Source organism: Vigna unguiculata, chromosome 7, assembly GCF_004118075.2.
Source record: "Vigna unguiculata cultivar IT97K-499-35 chromosome 7, ASM411807v1, whole genome shotgun sequence".
In the NCBI taxonomy this organism is placed as follows: Eukaryota; Viridiplantae; Streptophyta; class Magnoliopsida; order Fabales; family Fabaceae; genus Vigna; species Vigna unguiculata.
The window spans coordinates 28271311-28289366 of record NC_040285.1 but is presented as its reverse complement, the minus strand read 5'-3'; the positions used below and the strand labels follow the sequence as shown (position 1 = coordinate 28289366).

Below are 18056 nucleotides of genomic sequence, written 5' to 3'. Positions count from 1 at the left end.
GAAAACCCTAAATTCACATACCACTCCGGAGAATTTATGAACCGGAGTTTGTATTTTTCTCTGTAATTCTAGATTTTTTTTTCTCAAAATTTTCTGTTCATTTCGAAGCTTTCTGTGTTCTATGCAATGGTGCAGATTTGAGCTTACAGCACTGCGATTTTCTCGGAGGCCAAGCTCAAACTGCTCCAATTTCGATTTTGGGTTTGTTTTCGCCATTTCATACAACAATTTTTTTGTGTCTTGAACTTTTCTGTGAGATTGTAAATTTTCCCTGTACCCAAATCTGTTTTCTCTTAAATAAGTTAGCATTTACCCCCTTTGATTTTATTTTTTTTTGTGATTTTTTGGGTGATTGGGGGGTGGAAGAGTTTGAATCTTCAATGAGTAGGGTTTAAGTAAAGTTTTAAGGTTTTGAGGTGTCTTGGTTTTTCTTTGATTTGCATAAAAATGGAGGGAAGAGAGAGTTTTGGTGTTGTGGTTGGTGATGAAGCCCCCGAGAGCTTCCATGTTGCTCCTAGAATAATTGAGAATAACTTGGACTTTTCAAGGGCCGTCGTGCCTGCGCCGTCGACGGAGGGGAAAAAGAAGAGAGGGAGACCGAGGAAGTACGGGCCGGACGGGAAAGTGGCTTTGGGGGCGGTGACGGCGCTTTCGCCGATGCCGATTTCATCGTCGATTCCGTTGACCGGCGAGTTCTCCGCTTGGAAGAGGGGTAGAGGAAGGCCTGTTGAATCTATCAAGAAGTCATCGTTCAAGTTTGAGGTTGAAAGCCCTGGTCAAGGTATTATATAGTTCTTCGATCTTTTCAATTGAAGACTTTGAATTGTAGTCTTTTAATCTTTAGTCACCGCTGATGTTTTTAATCTTTTTGCCTAGGTTTTATTTTTAGTTTTTTACTGTTTCATTTGCAGTTTTTTGAGATACACGAGTATCAGAGTCATAATAAACGAGTGAATCCTTCTAACCTGTTGGCCCTTGTCATTTAGCTCTTTAATGGAAGAGCATCATAATGTTTTTTTGGGAGTTCCAATTGATTTGATTTTGGGGTAAATCATTTGGACCAGTTAGTTATTTACTTTGATATTGTGTTTTAGCGTGCAGTGAACTTTTTGGACTTGGTTTTTTGCTTTTGTGAGAGGTTATATAGGGGGTGGTGTGGGGGGGTGTGAGTGGACCCTAAGCTCTGATTCCTTTTCAGATCTGAATACCAATTGTGAGGTGGATGGGGATATTTTGTGGTTGACAAGTCAGGTTGGTTTTTGTTTCAGGGTAGCATATGGTACTCTTTATTTTCTTTTGTGAGGGGAAGAGGATTGAATTATCTGACCAAGGAAAAACGGTTAGAGTAAATGAAGGGACCAGCTTATTTGGTAGGTTGAGTCCAACAGTGTTTGATAGCTGATGTGCCACGCTTGAACTGGTCTAAAGTCTACTCTAATAATTGTTTCTAGCAGCTTGTAAACTTCCTTGTTGAATATTGGCATGATTGGAAAATGGATTTCGTAATTGGAATATTGGTCGGAAATATTTTTGAAAAGTGGAGCTTATTAATTAAGGGATGCGAGAGTGGCTTCTGAGACTGATAGTAATAATTTATATAACATTAAAATGAAATGAAGAGATTTTCAAAGTTCATGCAGGAGATCTGTGGTCTCCTAAATTTGGACGGAGGATTGTTGAAGGTTATTGGGGCGGACTTTCCCATGTGTTGACGTTTTTATGAAAGAGAGTTAGGACATATGGGATCATCGTTAGATCATCATTAATTTTCCTTCATTAATTTTTTTTGCACAATAAAATGTTCTTACAATTTTGGGTGATTTTAAACATTGAATCAAAGGGGGAAAGAAATAAATCATTGCCTAATCCCTCTTCCTCTTATTTTTTTTGTATTTTATTCTATTTTTCTTTTCTCTGGTGACACCCAAACATACCACTATGTGCTGTATATAGTTCCCTATCTTGACAAGGAGGTGTGAGCACTGAAATGTGTTTTTCAAGATATTAGACATACGTGTGCTGTGTGTAGCTTGGTGTTCAACATGACTTCCATATCTTTCCCGATGTTTCATCATTTATCCTGAATCTAATTCCACATTCATAATTGCCCTGAACAAGATTGGTGCCCAGGTTCATAGGTTTGGCTGTCTTTGCATTTGATGTTTCTGTAGGAGGTCTAGAAATGACATAATGGACTTAATAGTTGAAGCAGAATTCCGGGGTTGGGACCAGGTTATGGGGTATCTTGTGTGGGGACTGGATAAGTGTGGCTTCTGGTATCTACTACATTATGGTATAGTTAGCAGAGGCTTAAAATATCATAAACAACACATAGAAAGACGGATGTTTATAGACTTTACCGGTGGCACAGAGTTGATTAAGGGTAATGATGAATCTGAAATTAGTGTTATAATAGGGTACATTAAATAGCCTAAGTCTCTATCGTGTATATTTCGATGTGTGCGATTCACTATTCTGTCCATTTAATATACAAAGAGGTAGAGGTAAGACATATGTGGCTTGTTGAATGCATCTTCTATTTCTGGCTAAAGTGTATCAACATAATTTATTCCCCGAATTTTTCTTGTTATTTTGAAACTTAATTCTTTGATTTTATCAATTACTTTATATGGCGTATTGATTATTGCATTTTCTTTCTTTCCTTTTTGAACTATAAGAAACGGACGTCCCCGAACTATATTAATATATATATATATATATATATATATATATTTCTCTTTTTTTTTCATTTTGTGTCTCTCTCCTTGTATTTATCTTCCCATGTATGCATTTTATAGGTGATGGAATAGCATACTCAGTTGGTGCCAATTTCACACCACATGTGCTCACAGTAAATTCTGGCGAGGTATTCTTCTATATACTGAAGTTTATTAAGATAGTTTAAATCCAGTAAATTTGTGTATGAATGCAAAGTCCATTTATTTTTAAGTTTTTTTTTCATGAAAACAATTTTCTTTTTATGAAAAGGGAGACAAAGTAAAATTATCTAATGAATGTAATAGCTCAGAAAAAGTAATGTGTTCCTTTCTCTATGTTTATTGTCCAAACTCCATATCTGTTTCTATGCTGTATGTGTTTTCAGTGCTCGTTTCCTTAATAGTGTTTATATTTTGTCTTTTACGTTTAATATCCAATAACATTTCTTGTGATCATTTTTCTGCTCAGGACTAATTGTAGGGAACTAGGATATCAATTAGATTATTTGATTTAAATGCTAATTGTCTGTCAGAGAGTTAGCTAAACATTTTAAATAAATAGTGGCCCTTCTTGCCAGGTGGTGAGCTTCATTTGATTGGAAGTTGTGTAAAAATAAATGAAACAAGTTATGATTTTTTTTTTCATTTCTAATGATCTTTAGATTACAAGTTTGTAATGTACAATTTATCCATAAATTATGAATTGAATTGGAAGCATGTTAACTTCATTACAATGTTATTATAGTAGCTTTTTTTTTTTTTAAATCTGCACAGTGACATGACTAAGTTGTGTGGATCATATTTATGGTTGTGTATACAGTGTCATTACTATGAATGAAAAGTACTGACTACATGTTTTAATTTAATGTTTGTGCTGTGTACTTGTTTTTTTCATTTTGTTATGGTCTTTTACCAGGATGTCACTATGAAAATCATGTCCTTCTCACAACAAGGATCACGTGCTATATGCATTCTCTCTGCAACTGGGACAATTTCAAATGTTACGCTTCGTCAACCATCTTCTTGTGGGGGTACTTTAACATATGAGGTGAGCTGCATCTTATGTCTTCACCACAACAATAAGTTCAGATATTTGTTTATCTACTAGAAATCAACTTCATAGTATACTTATTAATAGTTACTGGTGCATGTGTTTTGTATGCAGCTCTGTTTATATGGCATTGTAATATATTGATATTAGATATCACATGCTATTTTTTTAAATGCCTTTTCTACTTTACAAAGAATTGTGCAGTTGGATGGAAGTGCAAATGGATGCATCAAATGCTGTTTTTTAAATTTTTAACAGAAATTGATTAAAGAATCAGGGTTTTGCTGGTTAAGCATTTTCATTATATCTGATTTTGGCTAGTGGACAAGGATAACAACCTTTATTATTTGATTAAGCTTCTCGTGCAAACTTATCTGAAACTGATGTTATTATTTGCATTATACTTATGAGGTGTTTGCTACAAGAGAAGTTTTTTCAGGTTTGAAAATCATGAATCTTGTGAATCATGATTCCTAGGAATGACTAAAATCTGTTTGGATAGCCATAAGCATTTTTACAAATACTTATACAAGCTTCGAAGAAGTTAAAGAGTAATACCAGCAATTTTAGTCATTCACTACTTAATTATTTAACAAGAGTAACATGGTTTTTTAATCTTAATATTTTATTTATTTTTAAATTCGGGAAATTTACAGTCACTCTTCCCCCATTAGAATAATTTTATGGTAAACTTAGCTAAAAGCATTCCTGACAACATTGTTTTGTGGGCATATATTATTTGTTAAAGCATAAAACAAACATGGGAAACAAACGTTTTCAACTTCCGATTCTAGGAAAAGTTTAATTTTCCCTTGTATTTCAGCTAATCAGTTGCTATGATAATTTTGTTAACTAATTTTAAAGTTACATATGTACAATTGCTATTGTAATTTGTAACTGTTCTTGCTTCTTAACTACGAACTCTAAATTTGAGATGCTGTTATGTTTTTATATATTCATGATTTCTTGGTAAGTTTATTTGTTTGTTTTTAACTGAACCAAATGTGTCACGGGATTCATGTAACTAATCTCTCCTGGTGGGATATGACTTTTATTGTTGCTTTTACTTCTATAACTCAACACTATTAATGTTGTGGTTGGCATCATGTTAGTTGAAGACCGTGGATGAATCCCCTCGTACAGTATTTGTTTTTGTATCCACGTGTCCCGGACATTCACTTTATTCAACCCACCTAGACATGCTAACTCATTACCAAACCCACAATTAGTTTCAGTTTCCATGCTCTTCATATCTCAAAAACCACTTTGGACCACCTCTTTTTCTTTTTTCTTTTTGAAAACTAATGTCTCCTTGCATGTTATACTTGTTATGGGTATTAATTATGCGGTCTCAGGGTAAAACTTAAATTGCTTTTGATTAAATCAGTAATTTCCTCAACAAAGATGACTCATCCCTTGTGATTTATTCACTGATATCAAACTGATGTTGCAAGTATCTTGAAATCTTGTTTGAGCCATGACCAAAGTGAATTGATTAAATATACTCAAACTTAATCTTTTGTTTTTACAGGGACGGTTTGAAATTCTTTCCTTGTCTGGTTCCTTTATGCCAACTGAGAATGGAATTACAAGAAGCAGATCTGGTGGAATGAGTGTCTCTTTGGCCGGTCCAGATGGTAGAGTAATGGGGGGTGGGCTTGCTGGTTTACTAGTAGCCGCTGGTCCAGTTCAGGTAGACCTCATGTTACATAGAAGGGGGATATTTAATAAAATATTCAAGAACCTTATGAATTGTTAATCTGAGATTTTATAAACCTTGTAAGGAAACATGATAATATTAATTCAATATAGATATTGGTTGTTCAAATTATTCCCATCATCGTAAAGCAAGTTTTAATTTGTTTTATTGGTTATATTACCAATGCTTTTGGAGAGATTTTCTTGTATTGAAACAAAAAAATTCTGTGAACAACAAAATTATGCCTATGATAGTGATATATGTAGTCAATTTTCTCACTTTCTTCTGGATCAGGTTGTTGTGGGCAGTTTTCTTCCTGGTCACCAGTTGGAGCATAAAAACAAGAAGCAAAGAGTGGAGCATGTGCATATATCAACTGTTAACCCTTCACCTGTTAATATCATCTCTAGTGAGGAACTAAAAGTCAGTTTTGGTGGAGTAAAGCCTATTATGACACCTGCTGCTTTCCAAGAAGAGAATATTGTTTCTTTTAACAATGGTCAAGACTCTAGGAACTCATCTCCTGATGATAAAGATCCTTTACCCGACAAGGAGTCTAATCTAAGCCAATCAAACGCTGAGGCTGCTGCATGCTAAACATTCCCTGTGAATTATTTTATATCATGCAGAGTCAACTCATGTAGGCCCTCACTCATGCTTGACTGACTGCTGACAGTTAACTTACAACACAACTCTGATGGTCAGATGGGTGTCACGCGATGATTTTGACTCAAAAGTTTCACTCTTTTGTATTAGGTGTTAGTTGGCAAATCTGTTTGTTAGGTTTCCACGTGTCATTTCTCCAGATGTATCTTTAGTATTGTTTACTCATTGGTGTAGCAATTAGATATAGGGTATATGTTGTGCCATTTCCCCCCTTATTTATATTCTACATGGATGTTAAAAATGTGAGTGGATGTGAGTGTTTCTGAACTGTAACTCTATTATTTGTTGTGAAAGAAATTGCATATCAACCTCCCTAGGCTTACCTTGTGCTACTCTGATTCTTTGCTCAAAATTATTATATCAAGGAACAGCCAAATGAGAACATTTTATCTGAATTATTATGCCATATATCTGTAATTTGATCAGGCATGGGATTCTGTCAGCTCAAAGTTTGTGTTTTCATGAAGAAGAACTTTCCACACATGATGCTTCGTGACATTGTTTTCATGACATTTTCTTTCTTTCTTTCTACATATAACTGACTCTAAACTAGCTATGGAATAAGCTTCCTAATAAAACAATTCTATTTATCCTTTTATTGATGGAGCTCACTCAATTTATACACATCAGAGTTTAATTTTAATACATTCTTATGATAAATAATCGACACTAATTAGATGGTAGTATAAAATTTATCATTATTATCATATAAAACAACAGACTTAGTTTGAGTGTTTACCATATTTACTTTTTTTACCAAACCACTAATTCACATTTCTTGAAAGGTAAATCCAAAACAGAGTAAGAGGAATTCAGTCAGAAAAGTTCAATGGAGGTATTAAACATCAAAGGTCTAACTTTACTTCAACAGTTTTTGAAGAATGAGGACTAGATAAATAAACTGACAGATCAAAACTCTCACTACAAAAGTTCCTTATAACAAACTTGATGAGCTAAAATGTTCTGCTTTCCATCCTTCATTAACTCTCTCTATAAACTCTTCCACTCTTCTCCTCAACTCATCATCTTCCTCAGTACTGTTGCAATTATAGTCATCATCACCTTCAATTTGAACTCTGTCCACCACCACTTCCTCCTTGACATGTTCTCTTGCTTGTGGAGATAATGTGCTTTTGTTGACTAAGCACTTGGAATTGGCTCCTTCTATGCCCGTGTTTGTGAGCACAGACAGAGGGATTTCTTCACCCCCTTGATTAAAACTGAGCTTTGGCTTCAAGTCCACCAGGATAACGACTATGATCAAATTGCAGAAGCAGAAAATGAAAGCATAGCTGGAAGCTGCCAGAGTGATGTACTCGATCACAGAATCCAACATGGCCAAGTAAGGAGGGGCAAACACAGATGAGAAAAAGAGGGTGGTTGTTCTTGTTGTTGGCTTGAGTTAGACGCAGGTTTAGGCCTTAAGGTCTATTTAAAGCGGTGTTTGGATAGATTCAAACGTGGACAAAACCTTATTTTTAATAGCAAAATTTGATGTGAATGCTGATGGGTGAATGATATCAGAAAAGCACAGTACAATATGCTTTTGTGTGAGGGTTGATGATGCATAAATGTACGTGGGATGTTTCATCCAACTGTACGTCCAACTTTCATTGCATTAAACTAATAACCAAAAGTCTGTTGTAGCAGTGGAGAGCCTCACATGCAACTTTCTTTAAGGGTCACAACCACAGTGTTCTATGTCATCAACTTACACATAAGACATCACCCACCAAACTTTTATGCAGCATTCATTTTTCTATCTCTAGATCCTAACCCTGATTGGATAATAAGCCTCTTTTCCCTTGATAATCATGGACAATTAGGATTAAAGTAATACTAGATTGATTTCCTTTTTCTGGGGTGGTTGAAGATCTTGGAAATTTGGATCATTCCCCACTGAAAAGGACCAAGGACCTAACTAACTACTCCTTTTAGCTGTTGGCAAATTGTTTTGTCTTGTTTTGTTTGCTTGAAAATGTTTCAATTGATGTTCTTATATATCCTGTCTGTTATTGGTGTTCATGCAGTATCTTCATGTGAAAAATGAAAACAAACATAACACCATTGAAGAGATGAAAACAAAAGTAGCTATTTAGTGAAGTTAACTCTAGCAAGAAATCAAAGCAGATAGAGATGATAACAACAAAAACAGTTTCTTATCGTTAACAATGAATATAATGTGTGAGAATTTAGGAATTAGTTTACCTCCCTTGTCTCACTGAGTCATTGTCATCATATGAAAAGTCCACACCACACCATCACTCTTTAACTTTTCTTTTTCTAGATAACTATCTTCAATTTTTATTTCATCTTAATTTGACTTTTCGCTTAAGTTAGAAAATCTTCGAAGGTTAAGAAAGCATTTATAAAAAACCTTGCATATATTCACTTTATATACTTAAAGAAAATGAGTGAAAACACAACTGTGAACTCACCGTGAAATTTTTTCGAATTATTTTTGCTTGCAGCACGATTTGTGGCCAAATCAAATTGTTGTCAATTGTTATGCTTTGATTTGTTTTTTCTTTACAATCCAAATGAGACTTCACCCCTTTATTTTATTAATATTTTTTAACCAGTAAAAGGAATAAAATATTGATCTTTTGACTGATTATTAATTTATTATCTCACAAGTCGTATTCCACGCCAATTTTCGGCAAATTAAAAGGACAAACAAGAAAGTTATCAGCAACAGAATCCCAACTCAAAAAGAAATCTACAATAGTTAAACTAACTCGGATTTACGTGGTCAAAATTGAACAAAACAAAATAAAAAATGATTACGGCAGTAATATATTTCAGTTTAATTATTAAAATTAATTTTCACCATAAACATAGTTTATTTAGCTCTTTATTTTATTATACTGCAATATAAAACACAATAATTTTCTTGATCCTATTAGAAGTATGTTTTGAAGACAAGGCTTTAAGCTAAATTGTAGTTCGTTTTTTATCAAATAAAAATATTGTTTAACATCTGGTAAATAAGATAATTATGTAAGATCCTAGTAATGTTAAAGTTTTAATTCTTCCGTAAAAAAATTAATTTCCTAAATATTTCAATCTCTAGTTTTGTTTTTCTTTTTCATACTCTTTGGATAAAGTTTTATTAGTTATTTATTGCATCTCACCTTCCATTCTTCTGCATTTTGATTCAACAAAATTTGTCTTCCAAGGCTCTTTAGAAAGTGGGAATAAGGATAAACAACAAGCACCCTTATATATATATATATATATATATATATATATATATATATATATATATATATATATATATATATATATATTTAATGGTTAAGAAAAAGTCAAGTAATTATTTTAGTTTCTTTTACCAAACCAAAAATAAGTTAAACAATGACACAAAAATACATTAAAAATGAAATAATATTTTATTTATTGATATTTACAATATAGTGCATCACAATTTATTTTAGGAAAATTATCTTTTGACAAACAAAATTTTATCAAAATTAACAAAATTTCTAAAAATAAAATTAAAGTTAATTAACTTTTCATTTTTTAATTAAAATAAATTAATAAAATAATATTTTTTTTACTTAAATAGAAAAGTTTTTCAAAACTTTGTTAAAAATACTTTGTTAACATATGATAGCTCTTTATTTTATGCAGCATGGCAACAGTTTCAATGGGAATTGTATCACCAACTCAGACTCAGCTACTGCACTTGCTACCACACTGTCCTCCATCAATATCCTTATATGTCTATACTTCTTCTCTTACACTCTCATCCAAGCCTAAGACCATTCATCAATCCACAAAAACTTGTGTTCACTCCAAATTACTAGGTAACACTACCTCCAAAATAGTGTTATAATTAATTTTTTGTTCCTTTTTAAATCAGGACATTTCTTATTTTTAATTAAAAAAGAGAAAAAAAAAACATAGCAAAAGTTTAGCCATGCGTAGATATTTGTTGTAGTTACAAGAAATGTCACCAACTAAAAAAAAAGTGTTATCGAAAGTTCACTTACATTGTGAATTCTGATACTGTATTTGTGATTTTTTGTTTTTGTACTTGAATCGGTGTGGGACTAGGTAGAGTTCCTTTGTCTTCAGAGTTGATCTCTCTCATTTGCAGTAATAATTGTGACTGATATTTTCAGAGGAAGCCATGGGGAGTACGTCGCAGTTGGTGCCATTGCCGTTGTTGGTGAATGAGAAATACACAGCAAGCACCATTCCTTGGAGGGTCCCTTCCGACGATCCACACATTCCCACTCCCACCGAGCTATCTTGGATTAATCTCCTCCACAATACTATCCCCACCTTCAAGTATGTTATCTTCTTCTTTTTTTCCCACAAAACAAATTAATGGGGTGTGGCTCAAATTTCTTCGTTCCTTATTCTTTATCTTTTAAAATAAAGATAATTCCACAGATCAAAATGGGGTGTGGATCAGATTTTTTATTTTCAGAAAATTAAACACTTTTACTTGTGGTTCACAATGCGTTTTACTAATCCGTATCTTGCATGCATGCCCTTTAGTTGTACGAAGGGTGCACTGATCCCAAACATCGTTGTTCTCGGACCTTAGGTATTAGGATGTAGTGTTGAGAAGCAATAGAAACATCTACTGGGTAATGGGTCAGTGATTGGTAAACATTTAATGGTGAGATCACAGTCATCGATAGTGAAAATGGATCTGCTAATTGAAACATCGTTGTTCTGATTTTCTTTAAATTGTTAAACACATACGAAAGTCATTTGTGGTCCCTTGTCTAACAACTTTATATCCTTGGAATAATTGGCTTTTGGTGTGTCCAACAACTTGATATCTTTGGGCTTGAGTTTTATCCATCATGCTTCAATTCCAATAACCAAAAGTCTGAGAGTGTTTCTTAACCTAATTTTGCTAGCGCGGTGTAGTTGCTGCTTCTCATTATTAATTACCGTATACAGAGAAGCAACTGCTGGAAAGCAATATTAATGTAGCCGTTACCTGGTTTGGTGAGGTGTGATTGTTATATTATTGCAGGGATTCTATTATTTCAATTTTTCTTCGTTACATAATGTTTTAGCTTTGATTTGGTACAGGAAGCATGCTGAGAGTGATGCCTCTGTTCCTGATGCTGCAGATAAAGCTGAAACTTTTGCTCAAAGGTGGGTCTTTTACTGACTCCCTATGAGAGGTTTGTTGCATGACAAGGACCTATATATATTTTTTCAGTAACCAAATTTGACATGAATAACGTTTCTTGAGGATATTAAGCTTATACTGTTTTATCCACCTGTTGTTATATTTGCGTAATTTCTTAGTGCAAGTAATTCAAATTAACACGGGAGTTGTTTATTGCAATTAATTTTCCTGGTACATTTTCTGCAAAAAGGTATGCTAGAATACTTGAAGATTTCAAGAAAGATCCTGCGGGTCAAGGCGAGCCTCTTGATATCTTTGTATGTTCTTTATCTGCATAGAAATTTTGTTTGAACAACACGCCATACCTCTTCTGTGTTTATCAAATAATAAAATAAAATGCGGCAGTTTTGGTGCATATATCTAATTTCTTCAGTTTTCATTTTCCTTTATTTTTCTTTTTTGCGGGAATGGGTGTTCTAGGTTCTATGCAGAATTCGTGAGCAAGTCCTCAGGGAACTCGGATTCACAGATATCTTCAAGAAAATAAAGGTAGGGTTAACTAATGGGATTCTGTGTGCTAAAAGCTAATACTATTCTGCTAAAATGTTGAAAACAAGCATGGTTATATCTGATTATAGTGGGTTGAAATACTGTAACATCTCTCTTAATATAGTGAAATTTAATGGCATTCTTCTCATAGTGGAGGCCAAGTTTATGTTCAACTATTTGAAGAAACTTAACATCATCAGTTTTCAATTGAGGGGGGATGGTCTTGTAAGTTGTGATTCTCAATGAACAATGTTGTTTTATTTTGCTCAGGATTTGTAATTTCTCTCTGATTGAATGGTACAGGATGTAGAGAATGCAAATGCCATGTCCCTATTTGAGAATGTTGTTCGTCTTAATGATGCCATTGAAGATGAAGAGAAACGCCTGGAGAATTTAGTTAGAGGAATTTTTGCAGGGAATATATTTGATCTTGGTGCAACACAGGTATGTTGATCTTCTGTATGTAATTCTTTTTCAATTCAGGAGTAATGATTCTCAGTATAATAAGTCCCAAAAACGTTGAAAAAGGCTCAGTTAATATGGAGTTGATATAAATCGTACTAGTAAAATTGGAAAATCCAAGTATTGTTTTCTAAAAGATTTGTGGGTGTTTAGTGAGTGCCAAATTTTACTAATTTGGACTAAAGACTTAAAGAAATTGGTTCATTTTAATTTAAAGGTGGGGATAATTCAAAATTTAAAACAGTCAAAACAACCAAACCTTAGATTATATTACTTAAAAAAGATAAATATTCACTTGGGTTGGATTTCATGAACTCAACACAATGCAGGTTTTCTAACCAAAACATCTCCAACATAACTCCAACATTCTCATAATTTCTTACAAATGAGTTCTAAACCTTAATGTGAAAATACTAATTCCGTAGTTCTTCTCGCACAAGGATAAGTGTATAGAATGACCAAGAGATATTAAATTATGTCTAGAATCATATCCCTAAGTTGTTTAATTTTGAGGACTAAGTTTTGAAAGCATTTTCCAATGTTTAGAAATAACATAAGACATAGATAATGAAACAATGCAACATAAAGCATCAAGAAAGAACATGAGTTATGTAAAGAGATTTATATTGGAATGAAAAACTACACATAGAAGAGATTCATTACATCCGACCACTATAAAATGGAGAGTTAGCTACTCTTAATTTGGAGTACTAAAATTGGCCAAGAGAATGATGAATTTCAAGTGTGAAATCCTTCTAGACGTTTCCTCTCGTGCACTAGCTCTCTAAGGTGAGTATCTTGCATTTCCTCCAAAAGATCCACAACACATTAAGTTTCCTCTTGTTAATCCACTTCCAGTAAGTGGACTCTCATTGGGCGAACACACACTCTCGGGTGTGAATTTTTTTTGAAGTGGTGCAAATTTTCATATCTAGCGTAGTGAATGCATTGATGGCCCTGCGAGTTCAACGTTGATCTTGTTGGGTAAGAAGGTCCCGAAGTGACAACTTGCATAAATTGTCCCTTCTATCTGCTTAAGTACTTGATGTCTGGCACTCAATTCGATGGACTAGTTCCATTGCCTAGGGACAAGCCTAGCTCACCCAGGTGGGGTGGCAAACATGGAGGTGATAGTTTTGAAAGAGCTGGCATCGGAGGATAAGAGAATGCAATACCTGGATGGGGACCTTGCCAATGATCAGCGTTTTGTTGTTTTGCTTTGCATCATGCAAGAACTCTTTTTCTCTGATGCCATGGGAATTGCTCTGGAATAACTTCTGCAGCTTTGCAATTGGTCATGTAAGCAAAGCATGACCTCTTAAGAGATTTGCGAGTGTTTTAGCCAATGTGAAATTTTAGTCATTTGGACTAAAGAATTAAAGGCAAGTTCATTTGAATTTAAAGAGCGGAGATAATTCTAAAGTCAAAACAACAAACCTTAGACTATATTACTTAACAAAGATAAATATTCATTGGGGTTGGATTTAATGAACTCAATTCAATGCATGTTTTCTAACCAACATATCTCTAGCGTAACTCCAACCTTCACATAAAAAAGTCTCTAGTCTTAATTCTTTAGAGATGATTTCTAAACCTTAATTTGAAAATAATAATTCCTTAGTTCTTTATGTGCAAGGTTTGCATGAAGGATAAGTGTATAGAATGAACAAGAGATAAAATTATGTTTAGAATCATATCGCTAAGTTGTTCAAGCTTGAGGTCTAAGTTCTAAAGCATTTCCCAACGTCTAGAAACCGCCCAAGGCATAGATAATCAAACAATGCAACATAAAGCATAAAGAAAGAACACAAGAGTCGTGTAAAGAGATTTATATTGCAATAAAAAAACTACACATAGAAGAGATTGTTACATCTAATCCCAATGAAATGGGTAGTTAACTACTCCTAGATATTTGGAGTACAAAAATTGGCCAAGAGAATGACAAGCCTAAAGGGGGAAGCCCTGTCGGGCGTTTCTTCTCGTGCACCAGTTCTCCAAGGTATCTTTTGTTCCCTTCAAAAGTTCTGCAACACGTTACGTTTTCACTTTTTAATCCACTTCCAGAAAGTGGACTCTCACTGGGCAAGAGGCAGCTTTTAAAAGGGTGCAAACTTTTGTATTTCGATTAGAGAAGTGAGGCTCTTGGTCGATGGGCAAGAAGGTTCTGAATTGACTTCCTCCTTCCTTGGCTTGAAGTGCCCATTTCTCTACAAAAGATGATGGTAAATAAGTAGTAATCACTTCTATTCTTGAAAAGTATCTAAACCATGGATTTCAGTATGAAATGAACAAAGTTCATACCATAAATACAAATAAAGATGTTCAATTCGTATGATAAAGCAAATTATTATCACACTTATCAGTACTCAAGGAAAAATAGCTATAAACTTGCATATCATTAACATAATTACGTAGAAATGACTTATGCTGAATGAAGTTGAGAGGTGAAGAATAAAGTTTAGAGAGAACGAAGGAAAGGGGGGAAGTTCTCAGTTCTTGGCATTTTCTTCCTTGGTTCTTTTCCCCTTTTGTCTGCCTTAAATCCATTTGGTTAGAAACCTTCATTCTAATGCTTTAAGTTGTACCAAGCTGATATGAGTCAGCGACTCTTATCTCACATGCCAAAACTGAATTATCTCCCTCGGCCTTGTACTTGGAATGTGACTCAGCTTCACTCATTACTTGTCAATTACTAAAACCACTAGTCTTGGAACAAACTGGACTGACCTAGTTGTTCATGGTTTTAGTTGCTTATTCTTTTTTATTGTACCAACCCTGTATTGCCCCACTTTCCCATTGTTTGCTATGGTTTAGTTAATCTTCAATATTAGTTCACATGGTGTGGATACAGTCCATTGACATTTGAAAGAACTTGGCTAGTTGTTAGTAGTATTTTTTGGTAATTACCTGTATCAATGTATTTACCCATTCTATATTCTATCAACTTGGTACAAAACAATAGGTTAACTTCATTCTAAATTTATTTGCCTAATTGAAAAAGACAGATTTTGTTATTTACTACAATCATGACAGAGTTTGGGTAATCATTTAACTACCTGTAGTTGATGGGTTACCTTTTAATTCCTTCAATTCCTTGAAGCTTGCGGAGGCTTTCGCCAAGGATGGAGTGTCTTTTTTATCTACATGTCAAAATCTTGTCCCTCGACCTTGGATTTTTGATGACCTTGAGACTTTCAAAGTGAAATGGAGCAAGAAGCCCTGGAAGAAGGCAAGTGTGATTTGGCTATAGAAACGGACAGTTTTATGATATACTGTAATGCTTTTTTTAATTGTTTTACATTTGCAGGTGATCATATTTGTTGATAACTCAGGTGCTGATATCATTTTGGGTATTCTGCCATTTGCCAGGGAGCTCCTTAGGCGTGGGAGTCAGGTTTTCCAGCATTTTTATTCTCTTTCATGTCTGTTTTTTGATCAGGCAGTTTAAAACTTATACCATAGCTAGTTTTGCCAGTTGTAGTTCACTCCCTTTATCATTGAACAAGTGTATCAATGTATTGAAATACTTGAAATTTATTGTGCATCATAAGGAAGTTAAAGGAACTAGATTCTTGTTAATTATTATCAAAATACTTTAACTAGATTCGCCTAACTATTCTTGGTCATGACGTGATTCGTTTTTAACTGTCTTGTGTAACAGCACCTGTTCATTTTTAAGTTCTGCTTGAATTTGAATTTGCTTTTCATGCAGCTCTTGCGGTTGCCTGCTTCAATATATTTTATGTGATTTGCATGCAGGTTATATTAGCTGCTAATGAGTTACCTTCCCTCAATGATGTGACTTACTCTGAGCTAACTGAAATCATATCAAGGGTAAGGAAAAAGAAAACAAAAACTCTGGCGGTTTATGATATGACAAAACTCTTTCCTGACTCCATCATGCTGATTTCCAGTTAAAGGATGAAGAAGGATATCTCATGGGTGTCTCTACTTCAAATCTTTTAGTTGCCAACTCTGGAAATGATTTGCCTGTAAGAAAATTTGTTGTATTTGGAAAGTTCTAGTTTCTATATAGTTATTGACCTATATTTTTTCTTTCACTTGTATGTTTGTTGATTATTAATTACATTAAATGTCTCTTTTCCTGTTTTGTTCAACGGATTTCAGATTATTGACCTTACAAGGGTGTCACAGGAACTAGCATACCTCACCAACGATGTAGATCTTGTCATCTTAGAAGGGATGGTAAGAAGCTCTTCCTTCATTATATTTTGTTAAGCAAGTCTTAAGCCCCAGTTTTGCGTTCTTAGTTTCTTCAATTTTTGATTCTCTTGACAGGGTCGTGGAATAGAAACAAATCTCTATGCTCAGTTTAAATGTGATTCCCTCAAGATTGCTATGGTGATGCATTTTATCATTCTTTTCACTTCCTTCTTAACAAATGAAAATTTTGATTCTGATGCATCTTGTTTCTTTTTCTTATATCATTATTTTATAGGTCAAACATCCTGAAGTTGCAGAATTTCTTGGGTCTCGTTTATATGATTGCGTGATCAAATACGATGCAGTTTAGACTTTAAATGAAGAGTGATTATTTATTCGATTAAATTGATAATTAATGCTACATTTGCATTTAGTCAGTGCTTATTGATGTCAGGCATTGAGGTTAGGGAAGATCTTTACCAACATGAGCCAACAACACAAGGAAATTTAATATTGTTTTCAACCTAAAATTTTAAGGTTGGTAAGTCTTTATCATTTATATATTTTATTTAACTTTCATTTTGATGACATGTGAAACTTTGTCTTATATCTGAACTCCAAAAGTTGATTCAATTATATATAGATTCAACTATATATGCTTCCAAACGATGCTGTTTTCGAACTAAATATCATTTAACATTGCATAATAGATTAAGCAGGAGTATAAGTAGAAAAAATTATTGAGTCTTGGGAATCTTGATGGGTCTGACGGGCACCACAGTAGCATTCTTGTTCATGGTTGGAGAAGGAAAACGTGTGACTAAGACAGAGTGCAGAAGAAAAGGAGAGGAAGAGAAAAATAGGCTTTATTGTATTAGAGAGGAATGAATATCTGATACAAGCGTCTCACTGTACCAATACGAAAAGAAACTAATATATAGACAAAACAACATAATAACAGAAAGCAGTTATGGCACTGCAACAGACCTAACACTCTGTAATATATTTTACATTTCTTTCTCGAGACGTATTTATTATTCTAAGAGCCCCCCTCAAGCTGGGAGTGAATGTTGAGTAATCCCAGCTTGGAACAAAGGGTATGAAAACTTGAAGGAGGTAAAGCCTTTGTCAAGATGTCGGCATGTTGATTTTTGGAATCGACTGGAAGAAGTTTGACAATGCCTTGTTGAACCTTTTCTCTGACCACATGGCAATCTATTTCAATATGTTTAGTTCTTTCATGGAACACCTGGTTAGATGCAATTTGTATGGCTGATTGGTTGTCACAGAATAATAGAGCAGGTTGGGAATGTTCAATCCGAAGGTCGTTAAGAAGATACAAAATCCATTGCAGCTCACAAGTGGTGGATGCAAGTGCCCTATATTCAGCTTCGAAAGAGCTTCTAGAAACCGTGTTTTGCTTCTTAGATCTCCATGCAACAGGGGAATGGCCAAGGTAAACGATATATCCCGTAACGGACCTTCTCGTATCTGGGCATCCAGCCCAATCAGCGTCACTAAAACCTTTCAGCTTGGTTTCACTATCAGCAGCAAGAAGAATTCCTTGTCCAGGATTGCTTTTGAGGTATCGTAGAACACGAAGAGATGCTTGGTGATGAGTATGTGTTGGCGCCGCAACGTGTTGGC

General features: G+C 34.3%; 2 protein-coding genes across 3 annotated transcripts; both read left to right on the top strand.

Moving 5' to 3' along the window:
• Nucleotides 1-6528, top strand: LOC114191688 (AT-hook motif nuclear-localized protein 7-like). The gene is made up of 5 exons (XM_028081034.1): nt 1-781; nt 2799-2866; nt 3634-3765; nt 5300-5461; nt 5762-6528. Exons 1-5 carry the CDS (start codon nt 448-450, stop codon nt 6062-6064), a joined length of 999 nt encoding a protein of 332 aa, XP_027936835.1. The 5' UTR covers nt 1-447; the 3' UTR covers nt 6065-6528.
• A 3208-nt stretch (nt 6529-9736) lies between these two features.
• On the top strand, nt 9737-16994 carry LOC114190045 (uncharacterized protein At2g17340-like). Of its 2 annotated transcripts, none has more exons than XM_028078800.1 (13): nt 9737-9942; nt 10261-10429; nt 11192-11257; nt 11485-11551; nt 11715-11783; nt 12087-12227; nt 15346-15474; nt 15553-15639; nt 16005-16079; nt 16160-16237; nt 16374-16451; nt 16545-16607; nt 16705-16994. In XM_028078800.1, the coding sequence occupies exons 1-13, from the start codon at nt 9768-9770 to the stop codon at nt 16777-16779; spliced, it is 1272 nt and encodes a 423-aa protein (XP_027934601.1). In that variant the 5' UTR covers nt 9737-9767; the 3' UTR covers nt 16780-16994. The 2 variants fall into 2 exon arrangements, with proteins under 2 accessions (XP_027934601.1, XP_027934602.1); XM_028078801.1 differs by lacking the exon at nt 9737-9942 and adding an exon at nt 10067-10192.
• Nucleotides 16995-18056: the final 1062 nt, after the last annotated feature.

Bases quoted from the DNA above. Each gene is read 5' to 3' on its own strand.
- LOC114190045 (XM_028078800.1), top strand. From the start codon at position 9,768: ATGGCAACAGTTTCAATGGGAATTGTATCACCAACTCAGACTCAGCTA. The intron at 10,430-11,191 runs GTATGTTATCTT...GATTTGGTACAG, and splicing joins AATACTATCCCCACCTTCAA to GAAGCATGCTGAGAGTGATG. The intron at 15,640-16,004 runs GTTTTCCAGCAT...ATTTGCATGCAG, and splicing joins TCCTTAGGCGTGGGAGTCAG to GTTATATTAGCTGCTAATGA.
- LOC114191688 (XM_028081034.1), top strand. From the start codon at position 448: ATGGAGGGAAGAGAGAGTTTTGGTGTTGTGGTTGGTGATGAAGCCCCC. The intron at 782-2,798 runs GTATTATATAGT...TGCATTTTATAG, and splicing joins GGTTGAAAGCCCTGGTCAAG to GTGATGGAATAGCATACTCA. The intron at 3,766-5,299 runs GTGAGCTGCATC...TTGTTTTTACAG, and splicing joins GGGGTACTTTAACATATGAG to GGACGGTTTGAAATTCTTTC.